This window comes from Carassius auratus, chromosome 9, assembly GCF_003368295.1.
Source record: "Carassius auratus strain Wakin chromosome 9, ASM336829v1, whole genome shotgun sequence".
Classification (NCBI taxonomy): domain Eukaryota; kingdom Metazoa; phylum Chordata; class Actinopteri; order Cypriniformes; family Cyprinidae; genus Carassius; species Carassius auratus.
In genome coordinates, this window is record NC_039251.1 from 28661244 (window position 1) to 28684138 (window position 22895).

Consider the following 22895-nt stretch of genomic DNA (forward strand, 5'->3'; position numbering starts at 1 on the left):
TTTGCTATCTTAGCAAGTTTATGCAAAACCAATGCACACGTTATAATTTGCAAAGGAAGTAGAAAGGTATTTCCAATCTATATTATCTTTCATGTCTGCAGTTCATTCCTATTTTCCTGCATGTTTATCTCCACACACCTTTGCAGTGTCCGTCGTGGTCTACTTGGATCTTGAGTCCAGTAAGGCAGGCGTCACGGTGCAGCTCGCAGTGGTTTCGGTATGTTTTTCCATTACTGCCACACACTGAGCGCTTATGAGACTTGCATTGCTGCAGGAGAACACAGCATACTGTTAACAACACAACAGTTTCAACTATTTCCTATTAACTGTCACATCAAAATCTGATCCTTGCAAAATGTGTGTGTATATATACAGTATATATATGTATATAAAAGATGGCGACTAAATGTAACACTCTGGATGTAATTAAATGTTTCTCTGACGCCTCTTGCTGGAAGCTGACATTAAGCCTGTAATAATATGAAAGCATGGGGCCCAGCTGGTGGCAGGACAATAGGGTGAATGTCTGTGTGTTATATGGAATATTTTTTGCTGTATAATCTGCTGAGCTGAGTAGACACACGACATGGCATATACATCACACATGACCCCAATCCCACACACACTACTGTTATTGTATGAAACTGTTTAATACTTTGTTCAGAACGATTTTGACTTGAAGTCTAACAATAAAACATCAGCAACACAGATCAACTTAATATTTGCTATGATGGTGGAAAAACATTAGGAAAGGGAAAAGTTTCTAATGGTTAGAATTTATTGATGGTGAAAGAAGCGCACTTGTAGTGTATACTTCAAATCTTAAAAGTACAGTATATTAAAGAAAAACTGTAAAAGCAGATATTATTAATAAAATAAAAGTCTTACATAGGGCCCATTTTCATGAATGTTTCCTGAAACATTGAAGTGCCTGTTGTACTAATGTTAAATTAAAAGTTTTACTTTAAACAATACTTGTTTTAATAATCAGCTGTCATTTTAAAGTACACTTTTTGATGTATTGATTAACATACTAAAACACATATAAAGTACTTGATTATAATTTGACTGAAGAATGTTAATCGCTAATGCAATAAACTGCTAGTTTATATTAGTTTGCAAATTAAAAATATGTAATAAATATATATTTAAAAACATGACACACAATTTTCTACAGAAATAGCATAAATTATATTTTAGTTTAGTACACTTGAACCATATTTCAGAGACACTGAATAGAAGCAATAATGAAATTACATATAAAGATGCACGCAAGGCCTACTTAAGTATGCCAGAAAGCACTCTTAAGTTTAACTATAGTTGCATTTAATATAGATTTAGGCTATAATGCATTTTAATTTATTTGCAATTTTCTGTAAATGTTACATTCAGTTTGTACTTAAGTATATATTTTTAAACGATTTTATTTCCACAATGAGTAACGTTATATCGGTTTTTAGAAGTAGGCTAAAACACAGCTGTTTCCCCAGTCATGGAAAAGCAAAAAATGTCAGAGAATTTCAAAACCCTAGAGAGCCACTAAACTTACTGAAAGTCATTCAAATTTCCATCATGAATATACTTCTTTTTCTAGATTTACTCTGCTTTAAATATTTCATCAGCTAGAACCTGCTTTGTAGCAAGTGCACTGACTGCAGTCTCTCTAAAATGTTTAAAATTCCTCATCCAGTCATCCAAAGGAATAAAAGTCAAGGAAGTTGACTAGTCAAGGGCTGCATATTTCATCCAGGTTTTCATGAATTTCTTTGAAAAGAGGCCTTACCTCGATGCACAGACAGCTGGGCTCTCCTTTCTCATTGACGGCACACTCTCTCCCAGCACCACAGAACACATTAGCACACACCTTTGATTTGCTCTGAGCCTCCTGCTGAAACACAGAAATCAACACCATCAATAAAACACACAGCTGCAAACTCTAATGAGGTACTGGGCAGGAATACAATACGTTTGTGCACATACAGAATCTCACCACCAGAGGGCGGTATTATAAACACATAATAATATACAAACTCGAACTTGCAGCTCTATATTTAGTATTCATAATGTTTACTTGTAAAGGATGTGTTGTTGTCTGACATCTCACGAAACTAGCCACTAAACTAATAAGCTTTGGAAACAGAAACTAGCACTGGTAGGCTACAGGACCACAAACTCACTTTCACCACAAACACCAGGCAGACACTTGCTGTTTCTCTCTCACACAGTGTTTGTCAGTGTCCGGGGACACAAGATTGATAACTATCTCCAAAAATGGCCGAACTCTCCCCACAACAAACACTCCTGAGAGCCTCGTGCCAGCAGTGTCCCTGACAACTAGCGGTTCTCCTTCAAAACTAGGACAACTACAGATTTGGGACATCTACCTCTCGTGCTATAACAAATGTGTGCCCCACAAGGTGCGAGAGCATATCTGATTAACTGTGTTGAGGAGTTACTTGTTACATGTAACGGCGTTACGTAATTTAATTACAAAATAAATGTTACCGTACCTGTAACATTTACCGAGAAGAAGAAAAAAATGCATTAAAGTTAGCCTCCAGTTAGTCTACTTCTGAAACTGCTCATGATTACCAAGGGGTTTAAATCTGAATATTGGCACACACAGATATGATTGATATGAGACACCAATGTTTTCAGTCATAGCTATGCAATGATTTGATTTCAAAAACAGTATTGTAGCTATTATACTACATCTTAACTAAAAACACGTGCTAAAGTCTGATTTTGTGGAGGCTGTACTTTATAATTAAATTATTATAATCATTAATTTAAGTGATGAAGGCTTTTGAAAGTTTGACAGTAATCAGAGTTGAGTACTTTAAGGTTACCTCTGCCTGCCCTAAATGTTTGAAACAGTTTAGAAATATGCAGATTAAAATTTTTTTTTTTTTTTTTTTTTTTTTTTAGAAAAGTAATTAAAAAGTAATCAAATACAATCATTCACATTACTTTATTAAAGTAGTTAAAATAGTACAATTTCTTATTATATTTTAAATAAGGGAACATGTAATCTAGTAATAATTTCAAAAGTAAACTTCACAACACTGCTAACAAATGCAATTTAACGTTCATTTATATTATGTACTAATATCTGCGAAATGAAAACTAGCTTTTGTTGCTATTTAAACTGCTATTTAATTTCTATAAATAAGGACATACAAATCTAAAACATAATTACAAATATAAATCGGAAAACATAAAGATTATGTAAATATGCCAACACGAACAAATTGACTAAATTATAATACAAACGCGAGTGTTAATACAAACATAACATCAATTATTTATTTATTTTGAAAGAATTTAAGAAAAAAAGAATATATATATATATATATATATATATATATATATATATATATATACAGTACAGACCAAAAGTTTGGACACACCTTCTCATTCAAAGAGTTTTCTTTATTTTCATGACTATGTAAATTGTAGAGTCACACTGAAGGCATCAAGGGCTATTTGACCAAGAAGGAGAGTGATGGGGTGCTTCGCCAGATGACCTGGCCTCCACAGTCACCGGACCTGAACCCAATCCAGATGGTTTAGGGGTGAGCTGGACCGCAGACAGAAGGCAAAAGGCCAACAAGTGCTAAGCATCTCTCAGGGAACTCCTTCAAGACTGTTGGAAGACCATTTCAGCTGACTACCTCTTGAAGCTCATCAAGAGAATGCCAAGAGTGTGCAAAGCAGTAATCAGAGCAAAAGGTGGCTACTTTGAAGAACCTACAATATGACAAATGTTCAGTTCTTTCACACTTTTTTGTTATGTATATAATTCCATATATAATTGCACGTGTTAATTCATAGTTTTGATGCCTTGATGCAGGGTGAATCTAAAAATTTTTATAGTCATGAAAATAAAGAAAATTCTTTCAATGAGAAGGTGTGTCCAAACTTTTGGTCTGTACTGTATATATATATATATATATATATATATATAAAAGACATAATTGAACAAAAGGCTATCAGAAGTGATGTCGAGTCTTCGACCAGCAGGTGGAGCTCTGATATCAGGTTTGTTGAATACAGCACGATTAACGGGCCGTTCGCACAGGACGCAATCCTTCCTTTAACTACACTGAACACAATGAAATTCGGATTTCAACATGTTTCCACAATGTTTAACTTGACACACAGCATCTTTAAGCGTCTTAAAATGAAATGTAAGAACGCATCCTGTATTAAGCGCCCCAGAAAGAGTTCAAGTGCATGTTTAAAACAGACACTGGATCATAACAACACCAGACTTCTTTGGTGTTTTTTCTCTTTACACTCTTTTGTCCTTCTGAACTTGTTCTCCGGTCATATCTCTGAAATGTTTGATTTATGTGCAAGGTCACTGAATCTGCCTCTAATTCCCTAGCCTTTCCTCTTACTCTGTGTTCCCAGCTACAGGACCCCAGTCTCCACATCACAGCAAAGTCATGTGAACACTGTGCTAGCCAATCACGTGCTGCCAAGTTGTGCCTGGAGTAACGATTTAGGAGTTTCCTGAAATATCCCTCCTGCTTTCCAAAGACTCCCTAGCTTCCAACTATAATCAAATGCAGTCTGTGTGTATATGTGTGTGTGTGTGTGTTTAAGAAGGGTGTCGTCACATTTCAAATCTTGCCTGTTCTTTCCTTTCCCATGAACTGTGATTTCTGGTCCCACCCTGACTAACTTCAACACACACACATACACACACTTCACACACACACACACGGGCGGACCCCAACCCCCCTTCCAGCTCATGCATGAGTCATATACAGTGTAGGCAAACTTTCCAGGGGAGATTTTCCACGTTCAGAGGGAGTCTAAAACAGATCAACAGTCATTTCTAATCACAGTCTGCTCCATATGAGGTCATCAGAGGACTTTCAGACACAGCGCTGGCATATTAAAAGTTTATGGGATATTCATTTGAGAGAGTTTTGTCCTGACAATAGAGGTGGATACTATTGCGGAGCAGCGGTAACAGAGGTGCATTAAAGGAGAGAGAACAAAACCGAGCCTCATGCATAAATGAATCTCCTTCTCTACAGGGAAGCCATGCTGACATTTAAATGAATGAACGTCGTAGCGTGCTTTAGCTAAATCAAATCAAAAAGCAGATATGTTTCCATGACAACCAGGCAGAAGGGCTTGAAAAGAGCCATACAATTTACTGTAGGAGAGAGTCAATGAGGGATGGGGTACAAGACGCCTGCAGCTGAACTATGACCTTCTAAATAACCCTGCAAGCATGATGCTGTTACACTGTCTCTGATGATTCTTCTCCAACTTATGATATCTCGGTCTTTCTGAAAGTTGTGCTCTTTATTGATTTGCTTACATTGCACACACACACACACACAAATTGTTTTCCATACTTTAACAATATCCAAAATGGTGTAAAAGCAAAATGGTGCAAGCTAAGAAGACTTTCCAGAGAAAATACACAACAATTTAAATTTTGGGGTCAGTAAGAGTGATTTACATTTCATTTTTTCAAAAGAAGTTGAGCAAGGAAACATTAAATTAATAAAAAATGACAGTAAATACATTTATAATGGTAGGCAAAAAGAAATATTTCTGAGCAGAAAATCAGTGTATTAGAATGATTTCTGAAGGTGATGTGACACTCACTGAAGACTGGAGTAATGATGCTGAAAATTAAATTTTGCATTATAATACGAAAATTTTATTTTAAAAATACTAAAAATAATATTTCACAATATTGCTGTTTTTGCTGTATTTTTATCAAATAAATGCAGCCTTGGTAAGCATGAATGACTTAATCTCTAAACCTCATTAAACTGTATTAGATGTATGTCAATAATTCATTTTTTAAACAATTTAGGGGAAGAAATTATGAACTTAATGAAACAACCCTGTTTTTTCTTTTTTTTTTCACCCTCAAATAAATTCACCATTTTTTAGGGATGTTAATGTATTTTTTGCAGTATGAATGCAATCAACCTCAGGTGCTCAGGAGTTGTGGTTAAAGTGTTTACAGATCAGTAGTTGAGTGGGAAATGAGTCTTTCCCCCTAAGCACATCTGAACAGTGATGCTGTTGTTTCTCCAGAGGGCAGTTCTGGCAGACCGAGGGCCGCGGTGATTGCCGAGGAGAGAGGAGAGGGGAAAGACAGAGAGCAAACATTCCTGGTGCAGAAGAGTCGAGGAATGTGCGGTTGTGTCTGACTCACGAATCATGACCAAACAGAAATGTGACCTTCCACTCAACTGAATCACATTAAATATAGCTAACACATACACTAATGCAGTGCTATATGACAAACGACAGTGTCGGCAGATGTCACGGTGCCATAGTGAGAGTTAAAATGCAAATCAGTTCACATTCATATTAAAATATGAAATCAATCTCCTCACTCAATACTTATAATGACATGAATTACTCTCTGTTCCCCTTTGACCCAATGGTGTACAGTTGATTTTAACACTGGTAAAAACTTGACCAGTTTCTTTATTCTTTATTTCTTTATATTTCCAAATTCTTTAAAAAAGAATCAGCTACTATTTAAAGTATGCAGGTGTGTATTCAGATGCAACACAAACCACATCATTTCTGGAGTAATATTACATCAGCCTGAGCACTAGACATTCTCAGCGCAGATGTTGGTCAGTGGCTGTTAACCAAATGCTTACAGTGGTAATATAAGTTTAATATAGTGAAAAATTGTTATGTGGGTTTGTGCCTCAGGCAAGGAAGAGGCAACTTAGACAGTTGAAGCAGCTCAGAGCATGTGCATGTGTCTGAAACATGTGTATTGACTGTGTGAGGCGGCCATTGTATTGGTAACTGTATTGATAGATGCTTATCATATTTCTGAACCATGCCTCACCATCAAAAGTCTGCTAATGTTGCTGGAAATTTGCAAACTCTCAATGAAAGCGAATGACTGTAGGTGTGGACTACTTAAAATTAAAATTCTGTCATGTACTCCCCCTCGTGGTTCCAAACCTGTACGACTTCCTTCTGTGGAACACAAAAAGGAGAAACTAATGACTTGTCCAAATACCCACACTAGCGCTACAGGAAGTAAGTGCGCAAGATTGTCTAGATCTTAAAAATGCCAAAGCGCAGTGCCCTTAACGCACACTAAATCCACACTCTTGAATACTGCTCCAGAGCGGTATTCAAGGCTTAGTGTATCCCATCATGCATCATATTGTGGAAGTAAGCTAGACTTTTTGCTAAGATCGCGATAGTGACTTCCATATGCTCAAAAAAAAAAAAGAGAAAAAGAAGTCAATGGGAAGTGATACTGTTTGGTTAACAACATTCTTTAAGGGTGTCATGAACTGAAAAGACAGTTTTAGAGTTTTAGAACTACAAACATTCTCATTAGTCTACAAACAGCTTATTTTTAATCCGGTCTGCCAAAACGACAGCTTGTGGAATGTTCCGCTCTATGATTTAATAGTGTGGCTAATTTCTGCCTCTGCAGAAGAAGACCAACACCTGCTTCTGCATCACTGCCTGATTAGCCCCACCCACCAATTCTACAGTACTGCCTGATTAACCCCACCTACTGATTCTACATCACTGTCTGATTAGTCCCGCCTACTGATTCTATATCACTGCTTGATTGGCCCCGCCCACCAATTCTACATCACTGCCTGATTAGCCCCATTTACCGATTCTAAATCACTGCCTGATTAGCCCCGCCCACCGAATCTAAATCACTGGCTGATTAGCCCCGCCCACCGATTCTACTTCACTGTCTGATTAGCCCCACCTACCGATTCTAAATCACTTCCTGATTAGCCCCGCCCACCGATTCTACATCACTGCCTGATTAGCCCCGCCCACCGATTCTACATTACTGCTGGATTAGCCCCGCCCACCGATTCTACATCACTGCCTGATTAGCCCCGCCTACCGATTCTACATCACTGCCTGATTAGCCCCGCCTACCAATTCTACATCACTGTCTGATTGGCCCCACCCACCAATTAAAATGTAAAAAAATTATTCAATGAACTTTATTTTTTAATAAACATCCAGACCACATCAGTAAGAACTTGGTCTTTTGTTCACTTCATTTTACTGTGGAATCATTTAACAATCATTTAATCATTACAAGGCACAGATTGCCACTGGATTTTCAGAAAGGATTTTCGCTAGTGAGACTTGAGCACTTATTTTGATTTGTAGAATGTCCCAGGACATTTTTCAAAAGCAAACCCACTACTTCAACACTACAATCCCCCCCCCCCCAAAAAAAAACAGAGGCAGTTCGTGACCCTTTTAAAATATGTTCTTTTGTGTTCAACACAAAATATTGTACAGGTTTAGAACAACTTAAGGGTGAGTAAATTATATAATTTCTTTTTCTGGGATAACTATCCTCTTTTGGGATAATGAGTGGCATGAACAGCTGAAATCTCTCTGGACGGGACAACAGATGTTCATTACGACTCTCCAAACGGTTCAGACAGTGGTACTGTGGGACTAACAAACACAGAGAAACTAAAAGGTCAGATTATACAGATGTACTGTGCTTGATAATCAACACACCGCAAGGCAGTTATTACACTTATTTTAATTATTTCATTGTTTTAATTAAAATGACCGATTTAGGCCACAACAAGCTGTTGATGATCAGCCCAGAAGTTTAGTGGGTATATTCTACACTCGTTCAAATGCATCTATAAGGAAAGTGTGGAGAATACATAATCAGGAAAAAAACCCTGAAAATTAGAAGAGACAAGAAAGATGGAAAGAGTTGAGGACAGCTAGAGGGAAGACCCAGTGTCTTGGGAAGGAAGAGAGCTCCAATTAAATAGCAATGCCTAGGAGGAAGAGTCTTCAGCTACATGTCACCCTTATAAGGTTCTGCATTTATAACCTTTTCTATTTGAAGTTCAAATAGATATATAAAAATACAATACATCTCATCTGTGCAATGCTGTTCAAAATGTTGGTGTCTTCTCACCAAAGCTGTTTATTTAATCAAAAACAAAGTAAAAAAAATTATTGTGAAAAATTATTAGAATTTGTCATAACTGTTTTCTATTTTATTATATTTTTAAATATAATTTATTCCTGTGATCAAAGCTGAATTTTCAGCATAATTTCACCAGTCTTGAGTGTCATGTGATCCTTCAGAAATCATTCTGATATGCTGATTTGCTGCTCAAGAAACATTTTGGGCCCTATCTTGCACCCAGCGCAATTGACTTTGTACACCGACGCATGTGTCATTCCTATTTTGCACCCGCGCGAAGCGCGCTTTTCCCTCCACAGAAGCACGTCGCTAAACTAGTGAATGAACTTGCGCTCCCTGGGCGGTTCAGCGCAAAAAAGGAGGCGTGTTCCGGCGCAAACAATCCCTGGTGCTATTTTGCTGTTCCATTAAACAATTGCGCCACTGACCAGAAAAAACCTAGTCTAAAGTCAGTGGCGCGTTGCGCGTTGTTCATTATGCTATTTTAAGGGCGCATGCTTGACCATAATGTATAGCGTGCACAACGCGCATACACTTTGCTCATGTAATCTACACAGATGCAACAGTTATTTGTGAATCATATATTGCAAATCATAAACTGTTACACTAAAAAAAAATATTGTAACGATAAAAACTTCCTAATCATCGGGAAGAAGGAGGCGGGAACCGGCGCACAATCAAAACTCATTTTAATATCCAAAATAAATAAAAAACGGCGCACCAGCCCCTCACGGCCGACTGGTGCGCATAAATAAAAAGCACACACATTAAAATAACGTCCCAGGCCTGGTCCTCTCTCGTCCTTCACGGTCGTCACTCCAGTTTTATATCCTTCCATCTCCTACGTGGGACTCGATACTACCGGTGGGGCGCAGGTATAGCTCATCTCCAATCACTACACCTGGCCTCACTCCTCGTTCCCGCGCCTCTCGGCCCCGCCCCACTCGCCACAAATATTAACACATGAGATGACGGAAATCATTATGGTGTGCCACGAAGATGTGAAAAAATAGGCATAAATCTAGCTTACAAATTATTCAGGCTAATTGTAGTAATTAAGGATCAGACCTGTTTGCCCAATAGTGGCAAGGTATTTAGGCTATGTAAGGACATCTGACAAATATGTTTGTCCGTCAAGAACCAGGAAAAAAATTGATGAAACAATTGTGGCTATTTCCTCCCACGCCTGTTTAACTGATGCAATTTTGGGTGGGTTTCTCCCATCCCCATACAACACAACTTCTCTGTCTTTCACTGCTCTTACAAGAACATCAGTCTCCTCGGCTGTGAACCGCTCCTGGCGTGCGCCTGGTAAATACGCCATAATAATAGCAATCCATAATGGAACTTGCGCACCTGCTTTTAATGGGGAATGTTGGATGACGCTCTGATTGGTTTATTTCACGTTACGCCCAAACCACACCTATGAATAATGAAGCTACTTCAGACCAACCCATTTTAGATTTGCGCCGGGCGCAAGAGCCATTTATCCCGCCGGGAAAATAGCAACAGCGCCGAGACCCGCCCACAAAGTTACTTGCGCTTCGCGCTTTGACACTTGCGTTTCAGATCGTTAAAATAGGGCCCTTTCTGTTTCTTTTATGAATAGACAGTTAAAAATAACGGCCCTTTGGATCAATTTAATGCATAATTACAAAAGATAAAAATAAAAAATACTTACGAACCCCAAACTTTTGAAAGGAAAACCCTTTTAATCTAGAATTCCTAGAACTAAAATACAGTATGCGTCCTACACAAGCTAAAAAAACTCTCAGATATGAATGCTGACTTATAAGTTGGTGACTTCTAGGGTTCCTGTATTCCAAAGAGAATTTTTAAAGCAAGAACATGTAAAGAGTTCTGAGGTTTGTGAACTGATGGTATACTGTATGCCTCAGCAGAAGCAGTAACTCAAAGAAACTTCATTTTTAATAGCTGAATTCCTGATGTAGTACTACACTACCCAAATTCCTGAAGCGAGATCCACCAATCAAAAATTCACTGTTACCATAGAAACAGAATGGTGGCCACAGCCAGGAGTTCTTGCAGGCGAGCTGAGTTTGCTTGCCACATACCACTGAAGAGATAACTCTCAGAAAAAAATACATCTGTCATCATTCATTCACCCTCATGTCACTCCACACTGACAGCTGAGCTTCCTTGCTCACTGGAACACAAACGGAGAAATTCTGAAGCATGTGAGCAAGAAAAACCGTTGGTGGTAGCCACTGACATCCATAATATTTCAATGGGTACCAGAAACTGTTTAGTTACTAACATTCTTCAGAATATCTTTTGTGTTCAGCATTATAAACAAACTCATAAAATATAATACATATATAAATTTCACTATGGGGATTTTATATATGTTATAAACTACACCTACCCAGAGAATGTCCGTATTCTATATATAATTGCAAACTCATGGTAAGAACAGGGTGGGTTAAGCAGAATAAATGATTTGAAAAGACTCGCATAAGGCACCAGATACATTGTATGTAATTTGAAGGGGTTCAATTAATAAATAAATAAACATGCATGGACGAATCGGTCACCATAAGATCAAGAATTTCAAGAATCAAGAACTTGAATTTAGAAAATTGATAGGGTGAATGCCTTTTCAATTTGGTTTGGTCCTTTGAAAGACGCTTCCACATCCAAGACCGCTTAAAAAAATCATTTTCTTGTCCTTGTCTAGTCCGCGGAGACATGTTTGTCACATCTCTGTCATCCGGCTATCTGTTCTCATTTGTTCCTATGGACCTTGTGGAAGAACAGAACAGGGCACCTTAAAACGCCTCTCTTTCATAATAGCCCAGATAACATGCTACATCGCAACTGAAGATAACAGTCGCCCATTTTCTCAATAAAAGCAGAATCATGTCCTGTCTCAGTGAAAGAGTCTCACATGGCTTCAATCTTTCATTTACTTTACTCTTTCCTTTTATTCCTCCTCTTCCTGTTTTTGGCTCTTTCTTTATCACACTTTGTGCTTACTGAATTTCATAAATTAGGCTTCCAGCAGCAGAGCATTGTGCAGTGCTGACTACAAGTGTATAGAGGGCAAATGCAGACTCTCAGCAGAGAAAGGAATAAATTGCAGAATGAATAGGCTGAGAGAATGACAACAGGAGAAGGAGGTATATTAGTTTCAGGGGACGAATTAATGGGTGCATACAGAGAGCAGTGACTGATAGATTGAGGAAAGCCTGAACCCAGGGCTGCAGGTTAACTGACTTCACAATGCAAGGAGGAAAATGTAGATGACAGCTTATTTTTTTTCTCCCCTTGATATTTCTCTCCATGCTGGATCTCTATTCACCCAGAGAAAAGCACATTCCTGGACTTCCTCACTCCACAAACTGATTTAAAGAGTGTGTGACTATCTTATGGCTTCATAATGGAGATCGTCAACAAAACAGAGAGAGAATCATTACCTGATCGTCTCACCACAAAAATGACTAAACACCACACTTCCCTTCACAGTATGCAGTGCAAAAATCGTATTAAATAATAAAGGTGGATGTCAGAAATTCCCCCTAAATATGATGTTTCATGATATTTTTGTGCCTGCATATTTTACATTTATAACATGCATTAAACTAACTGATGTAATAATCCCTTAAAATACCTGCACAGTGCTGAACACACAAACACAATGCATTACACATAAAGTGTAGCATAAACCCCCTCTGTACATAATAACTGATAAATATAATAAAAATGATAAAATACTATAGAAATACTTGTATGAAAGTTTTTCTGCATTCAAAAAAGGAATATTAGCAATACTTTTCTGTAAAAGAGCATGTATTGCATTATAAAATAACTTTTACCGAAAGTGAAAGGCAATTTATAATTTTTATTTTATCGTAGAAAATGTTTGTTTTACAATACCATTACATGTATTAAAATCTAGTCTAATATCATTTTAAACATACAAAATCATCAAAATTGTTTATAATGTTATAAAAGAATGTTTTTTGAACGTCCTATTCATCAAAGAATCCTAAAAAAAAGATAAATAAAAATATTATTAAGGAGCTCAGTTTTTCAATATTGATAATAAGAAATGTTTCTTGAGCAACAAATCAGCTTATTAGAATTATTTCTAATGACTGAAAACTCAGCTTTGAGATACAGGAGCAAATTATATTTTAAAATATATTATAATAGAAAATACTTTAAAAAAAAACACACATCACAATATTACTGTTTTGTATTTTTCCTTCAATAAATACATCCTTGGTGAGCATACGAAACTCAACCAACTGTTAATCAAATAGCAGGTGTTTTTTACTGTATATAAGCATAATTGAGGATAATTATGCAATGTATTATGCAACACAAGCATAATCATGCCACGAGTGACATTTGAATTGCATCTCCTTCTGATCTGTGTTCATGTTTATGTGATTCTTCCACGTCTTTGTTTGCTTCCAGCTCTTAGTCAATGGCATCGGAATAATTAGCAAACATCTTTTAGTTACCAACTGCTAAACCACCAGGTCTTCAATGACCTTTTACCAACACAAAAGCAACTCAAGCTAAACACACATATTACAATATTTCATTAGTAATTCTAACATTTACATTTCAATGTACATATAAACTGTAGCCAGTGGAGCTTTGCTAATGGATAAAACTGATGTACCAGCACTAACATTATGGCAGCACACTATGCGTGAGTCATTTCACTCGTGAAAATGTACTTGTAAGTTGAATCTTTAATTACCGAAAAAGCTGCATGCTAAAAAGGCTGATGTTTACTGTTGAATTTGCTGGAATCAGATAATATGCCGTCCAGACCGCATCACAAATGCGGGGTGCACTTCAACAGGAGACCTGCGTCAGTGCAAAAACATCATCTGACATGCACAGCTAGTGGTGCCACTTATCTTAAGACAGCTTTCACTGTCTTTGCTTTTATAAAGCAGTTCAGTAACCAAAAGGCATGAGATTGTCGGGTTCCTTTCAGCACGGTGGTAAGAGTTTGGAGAACTGAATATAAACAGAAGCACTGAGGAAGGGAAGGGAGTTTGTGTTGGAGCACTGAAGACAATCTGAAAACAAAGAGATACAGCAGATACAGTACTACCGGTGGCAGTGATGGCAGGGCAGGAAAATGATTACAGTGAATGCAAGAGAAAAAAACTACATGTACTGGTCTTGTGTAGCTAGTATTTTGACTTGCAGCCATCAGCAAGCAGCCAAATTTTGTTTTAATATGCTGGAGAGAGAATGAAAAACTCTGTGACACCACAACAATAAACTGGCATGGAAAAGAACTCATGCAAATTCAAATAAGTGTATTAAGAGTTGCTTCATGAACAGTGTAGACTTTGTAATTAGAATTTCTGTCAATCCAAAAGTTAAAAGACACAGATTTTTTGACAGAAATGAGTCAGAAAACCAATTGCAGTTTATGAACATCTAATAAGGGAACATCTAGTTGACTTGCCACTACGTAAGTGCTTCAAATAAAACTCCAAACATCTTCAACGCCAATGGAAAATTCAAGATAATGCGCCAAGAAAACCCCTCCAGGAAACTATTTCCAGAGTCCGTTGACTACAACTCATTGCCCCTGCTTGTTTAGCTAAAGGGTTCATTGTTTTCTATGTATACCAATAAGTTGTGCTGATTAGAATGAGCTGTTTTCTCATAACTAAGTCAGCAGCTGTGTGCGCTTGATTAGACTCACAGATGGATGCGACCCAAACCCCTGTAGATGAGCGTAGGAAACCCCAAAGGAGCCTGTTTGTTTGTATTTGAACATTATTTCTGAGTCAATACTGCCAGAGTGAATGTCACCAGCCAGAGAAAACCTCCATTGATCTCCCTCCAGGAGCATCAACATCTCCATAACTCAAGCATAAATGTCACCCTGTGAGGAAACAGCAACACGCTGACTTCAGCTGTTCTGTATGCTGCTGGGCGGAGCTGTAAATGTGTGAAGCAGGGGATGTACAGAGGAAAACGGTAATGTAATCGTAAAACATAGAATGGTGGTGTACACAGATGTAAGTATTATGGGACAGCATCAAATTTAACCACAACAGATGTTCACTAGTCATTAAGGTATTTCATAGAGGTCAGCGTAAATGCTTTCTTTTTGGTCGGTGTTCATACAGTATATGGGTCAATGACAAGATGTCAGACATTACAGAAATTACACATTGTGACTTTAAAATATCCTACTACCTTTTAAAAATGTTCTGGCCCTTCTAAGCTTTATAATGTCAGTGAATGGGAGTTGAGATTTTGAAGCCCAAAAAAGTGACACCCATTCACTGCCCATTATAAAGCTTGGAAGAGGACATTTTTTTAATATAACTCTGATTTTATCTGTCTGAAAGAAGAAAGTCATATGTCACACCTAGAATGACTTGAGCATGAGTACATCATGGGGTAATAAAAATTTTGTGTGAGCTATCCCTTTAACAGTTTTAACTGTAAATAAATGATATTCAAATAATAATAATAAACAATGTCTTTATAGAATTCTAAGTTTTTAATAGGAGTTTCAATCTCCAGACAATGTTTACACATCCCAGGCCAGGCCCACAAAAAATAACTCCGAAATTAAAAACATGTTCATCATAAAAGGTGTATCCATAAATCATAGTCATCTGTATAATTATAATTTTTTATGTATTTTTGAATAACTTAATCAAAGAGTGTGTCATTCTACTGACCCGTATGTATTTGACAGCCACAAGAGTCAGAGAGGATAATTAAAAATTCTAGCTGAAGGCTTATTTTATAAACATAATTAACTCTGTCCCCAGGATGCATAAACACATTGATCTTACGATGCAAACCACCTGAGAGGATCATACATTAACTCCTGAATCACTATAAAAATGTGCGCTTTCACAGGCACACAATGCTTGTTTTAGCGGTTTGCATGGTGAATAGATGTTGTCAAAAACATAACTGCTGTGAGACTGTGCCACCATGATGACTAATCCCACACGTTATCGCTAATGTGTCATTATTTTCAACTGGGAGATAATATTTTTTTTTGAAAAACAATTGTTCTTGCGTGTCCACATAGCATACTTCACCCTTGCTCTATAAGGAAGATAAACGGTTGCACATGGCAGGCTGGGAATTCGAATTGAGATTTTTGCTCATAAGAATGCAAGTGCAAAAAAAGCAATCCTTCTCTAGACAAAGCCAAGCTTTCACTTCCTGACCTTCCCCCACACAGACACACTAAACCCAAGCAGAGTCTGCAGATACAGTGCTGCTGGAGCTCACACATTCTCTGCATCGAGAGGGACATGCTGGGAAACGGTGGACTGGAAATGAGCAGCGATGAGAGGATGCGGGAAAACAGATTGCAACCGAGCTAAAAAGCACAAGAGACTACAAACCACACTCAAGGCCTCCTTCTAGCATCACTATAAGCTGATTACGTTAGATGAAAGGCATGTCAAATAGCATCTCTATTACCATGGCAATCTAGCAAAGCCACAGCTGAGCAAGAATTCAACACACACGAATGCAAAGCTGTGCACCAGGATACACTTACATGGTCAAAATAATAAGAAAGAGAGGAAAAGGAGATACAGCATGATTATGATACCACAAAAAATATGATTGGTCTGGCCACTTTGTGCTTTAGCTGTCTAGTCAAGAAGAAATGAGGCAGCTGCAAAATGAATGGATCAAATTTAATTTAATTGTCTACTTTTACCTAAAATTGCAAGAGCTACAACACAGTGATATGGAAATATGATTTTTCATAAAAATGTATCCCATACTAAGGGAGAATAAGAATTTGAGAATATGTGGATGATTTACTTTTCAAAAAATAAAAATGCGCACAAATGAGTTGCATACTGCATTATATATACAATAAACTGTTAAGAAATGATAATGAATACATTATACTACCTTATTCCAAATACTAATTTATTTTGCTTAAATACATAATTCACATTTTTCTGCAACCAAGATAATGCATAATGCATAAACCAGCCTATACATATTTAATATTCAGAAGAATATTTATTTGATTGTTTATAGATGTTGTGTTGTGCTTAATAATTTGTGGTTAACTGTCAGTCAAATCATCTACTTGGTTTCATGCAATTCATCATCATCATATAATATCTATAGTATTTTAGACTTCCCAAATGTTTCCTTTTTAGTTAAACTACATTTTATTTGCATGTGCAAAATTTGCTTTTTGCAAAAAAGCTTGAACATAATTGCTTTACAATATGAATTTGTCTGTCACCGAAAACTGATTATGCATGCATGCAACTTTTCAAAGTTTTCTAGAGTTAATCGGAAGCTGTGGTGCATCTTACCCCGCTCTTCACAGTACAGTGTTTTACACTACAATGGAGAAACTTGCTTTGCAAATAGTAGGCAACAATGTGTAGAATGCATGCATATAAATACAGTATAAACACAAGCAGCAAAACCATTGTAAAATACAGCTCTAAATGACAAGCAAAGCATAGCACATCCTAATGAGGCAGAGCGTTTAGGTTTGTAATCAATGGCCTTGTTAGATGGTGATTGTTGTACTGCTGACCCAGCACCGTTACACAACACTGAGAAACACAGGGCTGTGGCATGCTATTTTCCAGAGCCAAGTAAAAATGTTGGATTATCAAAGCCATAGGAATAATTCAGATGAGACAACTTTTTCACACAGGTTTGAAGTAACAAAATTATGGTTAATGATGGTTCTGTTTGTTACAAACACATAGCTTTTCAGTTTACAAGACATTAATTGGTGAACTGGAGTGGTGTGTATTATTTTGTGATGACTTGTAGATTATTCTCAGCTGTTTGGACTCTGATTCTGACGGCACCCATTTAGTGTAGAGTGGTTCCCAATCCTGGTTCTGGAGGACCCCCAACACTGCACATTTACATCTCGGATACCCTGAGGGTGAGTACATTTACATTTTAGGTGAACCATTCCTTTTATTTCTTCACTTTACGAAATATAAATTCAAAAATAAGCATTGCCCTAAAATCTTGTGCATTTTGGGTGTGTATTTCATTAGTTTAAAAGATGATGTCACAGCTAATGAGCTCAAGTTCTCTCTAAAGTATGCAATGGTATGATGTCATTTCTTTTCTCTTCCCTCATTCATCTTTTATTTTCTCTCCCCTTTTCTTTCCTATACACAAGCTTCAGAGCAAGTCTGAATTCTCCCAAAGACAACAGCGTTAGTTATTTCCACTCCATAGAAATTCCTCCTAAAGAGAGAGCATGGAGGACAGAGAGGAATTCATCTCCCCTGAATTCTCTCATGGGACATTCCAGTAGAGTCTGTCCCATTTCAAATCCCTCAGTTATATAGGTCAGAGGAGCTGTCACAAAAATGCAGCTGAAATTCCAGTACACTTCAACTGCTCTCAAAAGACATGCTTTTTCTTATGAAAAACAAAAACAACAAAACCCTTCTGACTGTTATATCAAAACTCCCAACATATCAATCAGAGAAAAAGGTATGCGTGCCGTCCCATCTGTGCATTCTTCACCATTTCTCTCCTTTATTGAAATGGAATGCCAGTGATGTCATTCTACTTTAGTGCAGCACATTCCAGGTTGTATTGAGCTCTCAGTAATCGGCAGCGCTGAGGCCTCAGGAGCGTGCTCTCAATGACACACACAAAGGAACCGAGTGTGTGAATGTGGCAGAGCTGTTAAAAGTTCAAATGAACCATGCAGATTCTTCTGTAGCAGTGGGATACAGACAAGATGAACCACAAATGTTCATTATGGGGGGTGTACACTGCACTCAAGAAAGATAACAGCATTCTTTTCTCATTTCAATTGTCTATAAGAACTAAATAGGCTTTTAAAAAGCCATCAAGAAATAGACTTGCTCTTTCTGAAGGAATTAAATTAAATTAAATAACAGTGCTTGCAGACAACTGAAAATGACATTGTATGGAATTTTGGCAAAAAGATTTACAATACAAACAACACAACAAGATTATAGAAACCTTTGTGAGGGAACATTTTTACATGCAATGCAATGCAATAAAATAAAACTAATATTGTCTCCAAGTGGATTTTAATAAAGCAAGCTGTTAAATATGATAATATAATTTTAATCAATAAGTGCTGTTACTGCACTAAGTATGAATTCTCATAAACCTCGTTGACTGAATAAATCCCAAAAACGATCCCATCACTGAAGTGACACAATTTTATTGCCCATTCAGCAGTCTCCAAATCTAGTCTTGGCAATAAGACAGTGAATGGATGCCAGCGCACTGCGGGCAGCATGGGACAGTCTTTTTCCTTTTTATTTCCTACATTTTGACTGCTGTAATTACATTCTCTCTCTATTTCTCTTCTCCATCTCTCTCTTTAAAGCTTCCCTTCAAGTGGCACCATCTCTCGCTGCACCTCAGTGAATCGATCCATTTAACTCCTCTCTGGCCTCTAGTCTTTTGCCTCATTTTGGCTGTTGCTCAGGAGTACAGCCAGTCTTCTGCTTTTTGTAGATCCCGCCAACTTCTATCTTTCACCCAAGTTACTTTTCTCAATCTATGTGCCACCTTCCATCTGTATCAAGGCTCTGTTCCAGCCGTCCAGGCCTGTCTGCTGTGGTTCTCTGTGAAGGGTCATGGACTGGGAGAGTTACGTTAATGGCTGACATGTGTTTGCAGAAGGAAGTGTGCTTGTTTTCAGTCCCACATTCTTCACAATGGTCTTGTTCTTTGCACAAGGCCCCATAGTATGGTTAAGGACCTGTCTGCAAGTGGATGGATGTTGTATTCTCAATCAGAAATGGCCACGCACTGCTGTTTTCTTAGCTTTCATTAAAACCTCTTTAGTTGTGCATTATGGTAATTTATTCAAAGGAGACAGGGTGTTTTACGGTCCTGTGAGACCCGAGGCACCACCCTCTTGTCCCACACTAGACATTTGACGCAAGTCTGTTGTATCCAAAGTAGTCATCAATTGCACAGTCAACCTATTTTTGTTGCCTTTACATAGCGCAAGCTGTATTTACTCTATAACTCTCTGAATAGTTTAGCATGGTAATGATTATGACAATGCTGATGTATTTGGTGTTAGAGGAATCGATTTGCTATGCTGCTGCTGTTGATGCAGAGCAAGTGCAGAGATTTGTTACTGCCAATATGTCCTAAGGCAAGCTGCTGTGAACATCTACTTCTGCCACACAACATACATGATGCATATGTACACATATTGTACATAAATTACCCGGAACAGATCTATACAGGCGGAGCTGGGGGAGGTGGAGGGTTTCTGACATGGGTAAAGCAAACATTGAACCAAAATATTTAAATCAACTTGTGCCATGTAGTAAATTATGTGATAGCTATCAGATTGCATTAAGGTCATATCAGCTTGTGCCATCTATACTTAATGAATGAATTATATATTCATTGTCTGAAATGTTTGGATTTACCGGACAAAGCATTATGGTAGATTGTTTCCAATGGAAATCGAGTAGGAAAGAATAAGGAGAAAAGGTAACATTTCAAAACTGTGTAGTGCAATTCCATTCTAGTAACTACTCTTAACTAACAAGAAACTCTAATTAACAAATTTGTAAGTAACAACACTGAAAATGGTAGTTCACTATTAGCTAATCAGTACTGTTTTCATGCCTCTCAGAGAACTAGTCAGAACTACGATACACAGGTTCATAATTACTGTAAATAATGCAAAATGTATAATTCATTCTAAAGTGAAGGCCATGGTGATCCACTAGTAATAACTCAAGTATTACCAAACCCTTTAGAAAAGATTAGTAATTATTTGGATCAATATTCTAAAGTGAAGAGCATGTTAACTCCCTACTATTGACTTAAGTGTTGCCAAATCCATTGGAATTAATTACTATACAGAACCTTACAAAAAGATCAAAAGTTTACATTGACGTCAGTCAATATTAGGGAGTTATCGTGATCTTCACTTTAGAATACTGATCCAAATAATTAGTAATTCATTCTGAAGGATGTAGTAACACTTGAGTTATTACTATCCAATTCTTTACAAAACCCTAATTTCTAGAGAGTTGTCATTCACTTTAGAATACTTATCCAAATAATTATACTCATCCCTTCTGAGGTATTTGTTTCTTGTTAGTTAACAATAGTTACTATAGTATTGCCCTTTTTTTCCTGTTTAGTTGTTCATTAATGATGGAACAGTATTCTAAAGTATTACCAGAGAAATTAACAGAGCAGGATCACACAGAACATTTCTTAAACATTCTCCCTCAGTGTTAAAGTAAATATTTTAGTTCAATATTTTAGTTTTAAGTATTTCCATATTCACAGTTCTCCGATGTTGGTTAATGATCTCATGACATGCAAGTAAATAAAAAAAATAAAAAATAAAATATTATGTGCTTACTTTGATTATGGTTGTTTTATTTACTTTCATTTCACACTGTCTATGTTTGAATAAATTATTAGCGTTTCATCAACTCAACAACCCCCTGCAGTTCCTTCAGGAGACCCCAAGGTTTTAATATTTTAAGTAATTATATAAATATTGATATTTAAAATATTAATATAAAATGTTGGTTTAAAGTTGATGAAATAAGAGATGCTAAAAACTAAGCTAAAGCCTCTCAACAAAACTGCATGGAGAAACTTTCAGCTAAAATGTTCTCTGCCTCCTTTAAAGTTTAAACTGTTTAAAGTTTAAAGTTCTCTGCCTCCTTTAAAGCAAAACCTTCAACAAATTCTCTATATACACAGGACGATATATATATATATATATATATATATATATATATATATATATATATATATATATATATATATATATATATATATACACACACACACACACACACACACACACATTACACAGGGCTTCCTTGAGACCATCGTTTACACATCCCATTATCAACGTAATTTTGTGGAGAACAACTACAAGCACCATAAAAAAATTATTTCGGTTATTACCCAGAAAATAGTATTTTTATTACATCTTCCTTGACTCTCCTTGTCCCTGTTTCACCTCATGCACTAGTATCAGAACTAGCATAGCTAAATTTCTTGATCCCTTCTGTAATTTCCCTCATCACCTCATCCTTCCCACTGTCTGTTCCTCATTCTCATTACAAGCCTCTTTCAAGCTCTGCCAGCAGTGATGGCTATACAAAACAGCGCCATAAAACACCAGCACAAAGCCAGTGACAAGACACTGCTCGTTCATAGAGAGACATGGGGGAGGAAAACGGGTGAGAGAAAACAGATGGTAAACAATGCAAACTACAGAATGGTGTTGAAGGAGATATGAAAGAAAATAAAGAAAGAGAGAGAGAGAGAGGAATCAAGATAAGAGTGAAAGCACATCAAACGTGAGATTGAGATCGGAAAAAAAAGGAAAATAACAAAAAGGAGTGGATATGGATAGTGTTTTTTTTTCAATGTTAATATGCAGCAGATGGTTTACAGTCAATTAGAACTCTCAAGAAACACTGAGCAACACAACAACCATAAGTTTGCATCAGCCCTGTTCTTCAAACAAAAGACTTTTGTGTCCGCACTAAAGTTCAGTTTTAGCATTCGGCTGTTTATGTCCGTCTAAATCGACACATGGACAGGTCATACAGAACATACTGATTTTTTACATTCCTATTCTTATTTTTTGGTAATATACTGAAGACTGGACTCAGTGTGAAATGGAACTAACTATACTATACTTTTATTTGTAGCAAAAAATACTGTAGTATTCAGAGACTGAGATGAACAGATTAAAATATCTGCTCTTATTTAAGCTCTTTTCCCAGTGTCCCACTGGTGTAACCAGATGAGCAGTGTTTATATCCTCTTTATAGAAGACTGACCAGCTGTTTGTGGACATTAGACTCACACCCTGAGGGAGAGAGAATTCCTTCTGCCAGAGCCTCGTTGCAAGAGATTACTGAAAGCATTTTATTGAAACTTATAAATA

General features: G+C 37.1%; 1 protein-coding gene across 2 annotated transcripts in view; it reads right to left on the reverse strand.

Moving 5' to 3' along the window:
* Positions 1-22895, reverse strand: part of fstl1b (follistatin-like 1b) — a 38309-nt gene that overhangs the window by 9641 nt on the left and 5773 nt on the right. Inside the window, exons 3-4 of one of the 2 annotated variants that reach the window (XM_026272421.1) lie at positions 1784-1888; positions 139-268 (exon numbers count right to left, since the gene is read on the reverse strand). In XM_026272421.1, coding sequence (XP_026128206.1) covers positions 139-268; positions 1784-1888 — 235 coding nt within the window. The remainder of the gene's footprint in view (positions 1-138; positions 269-1783; positions 1889-22895) is intronic. The other variant, XM_026272420.1, reaches the window with a different exon arrangement.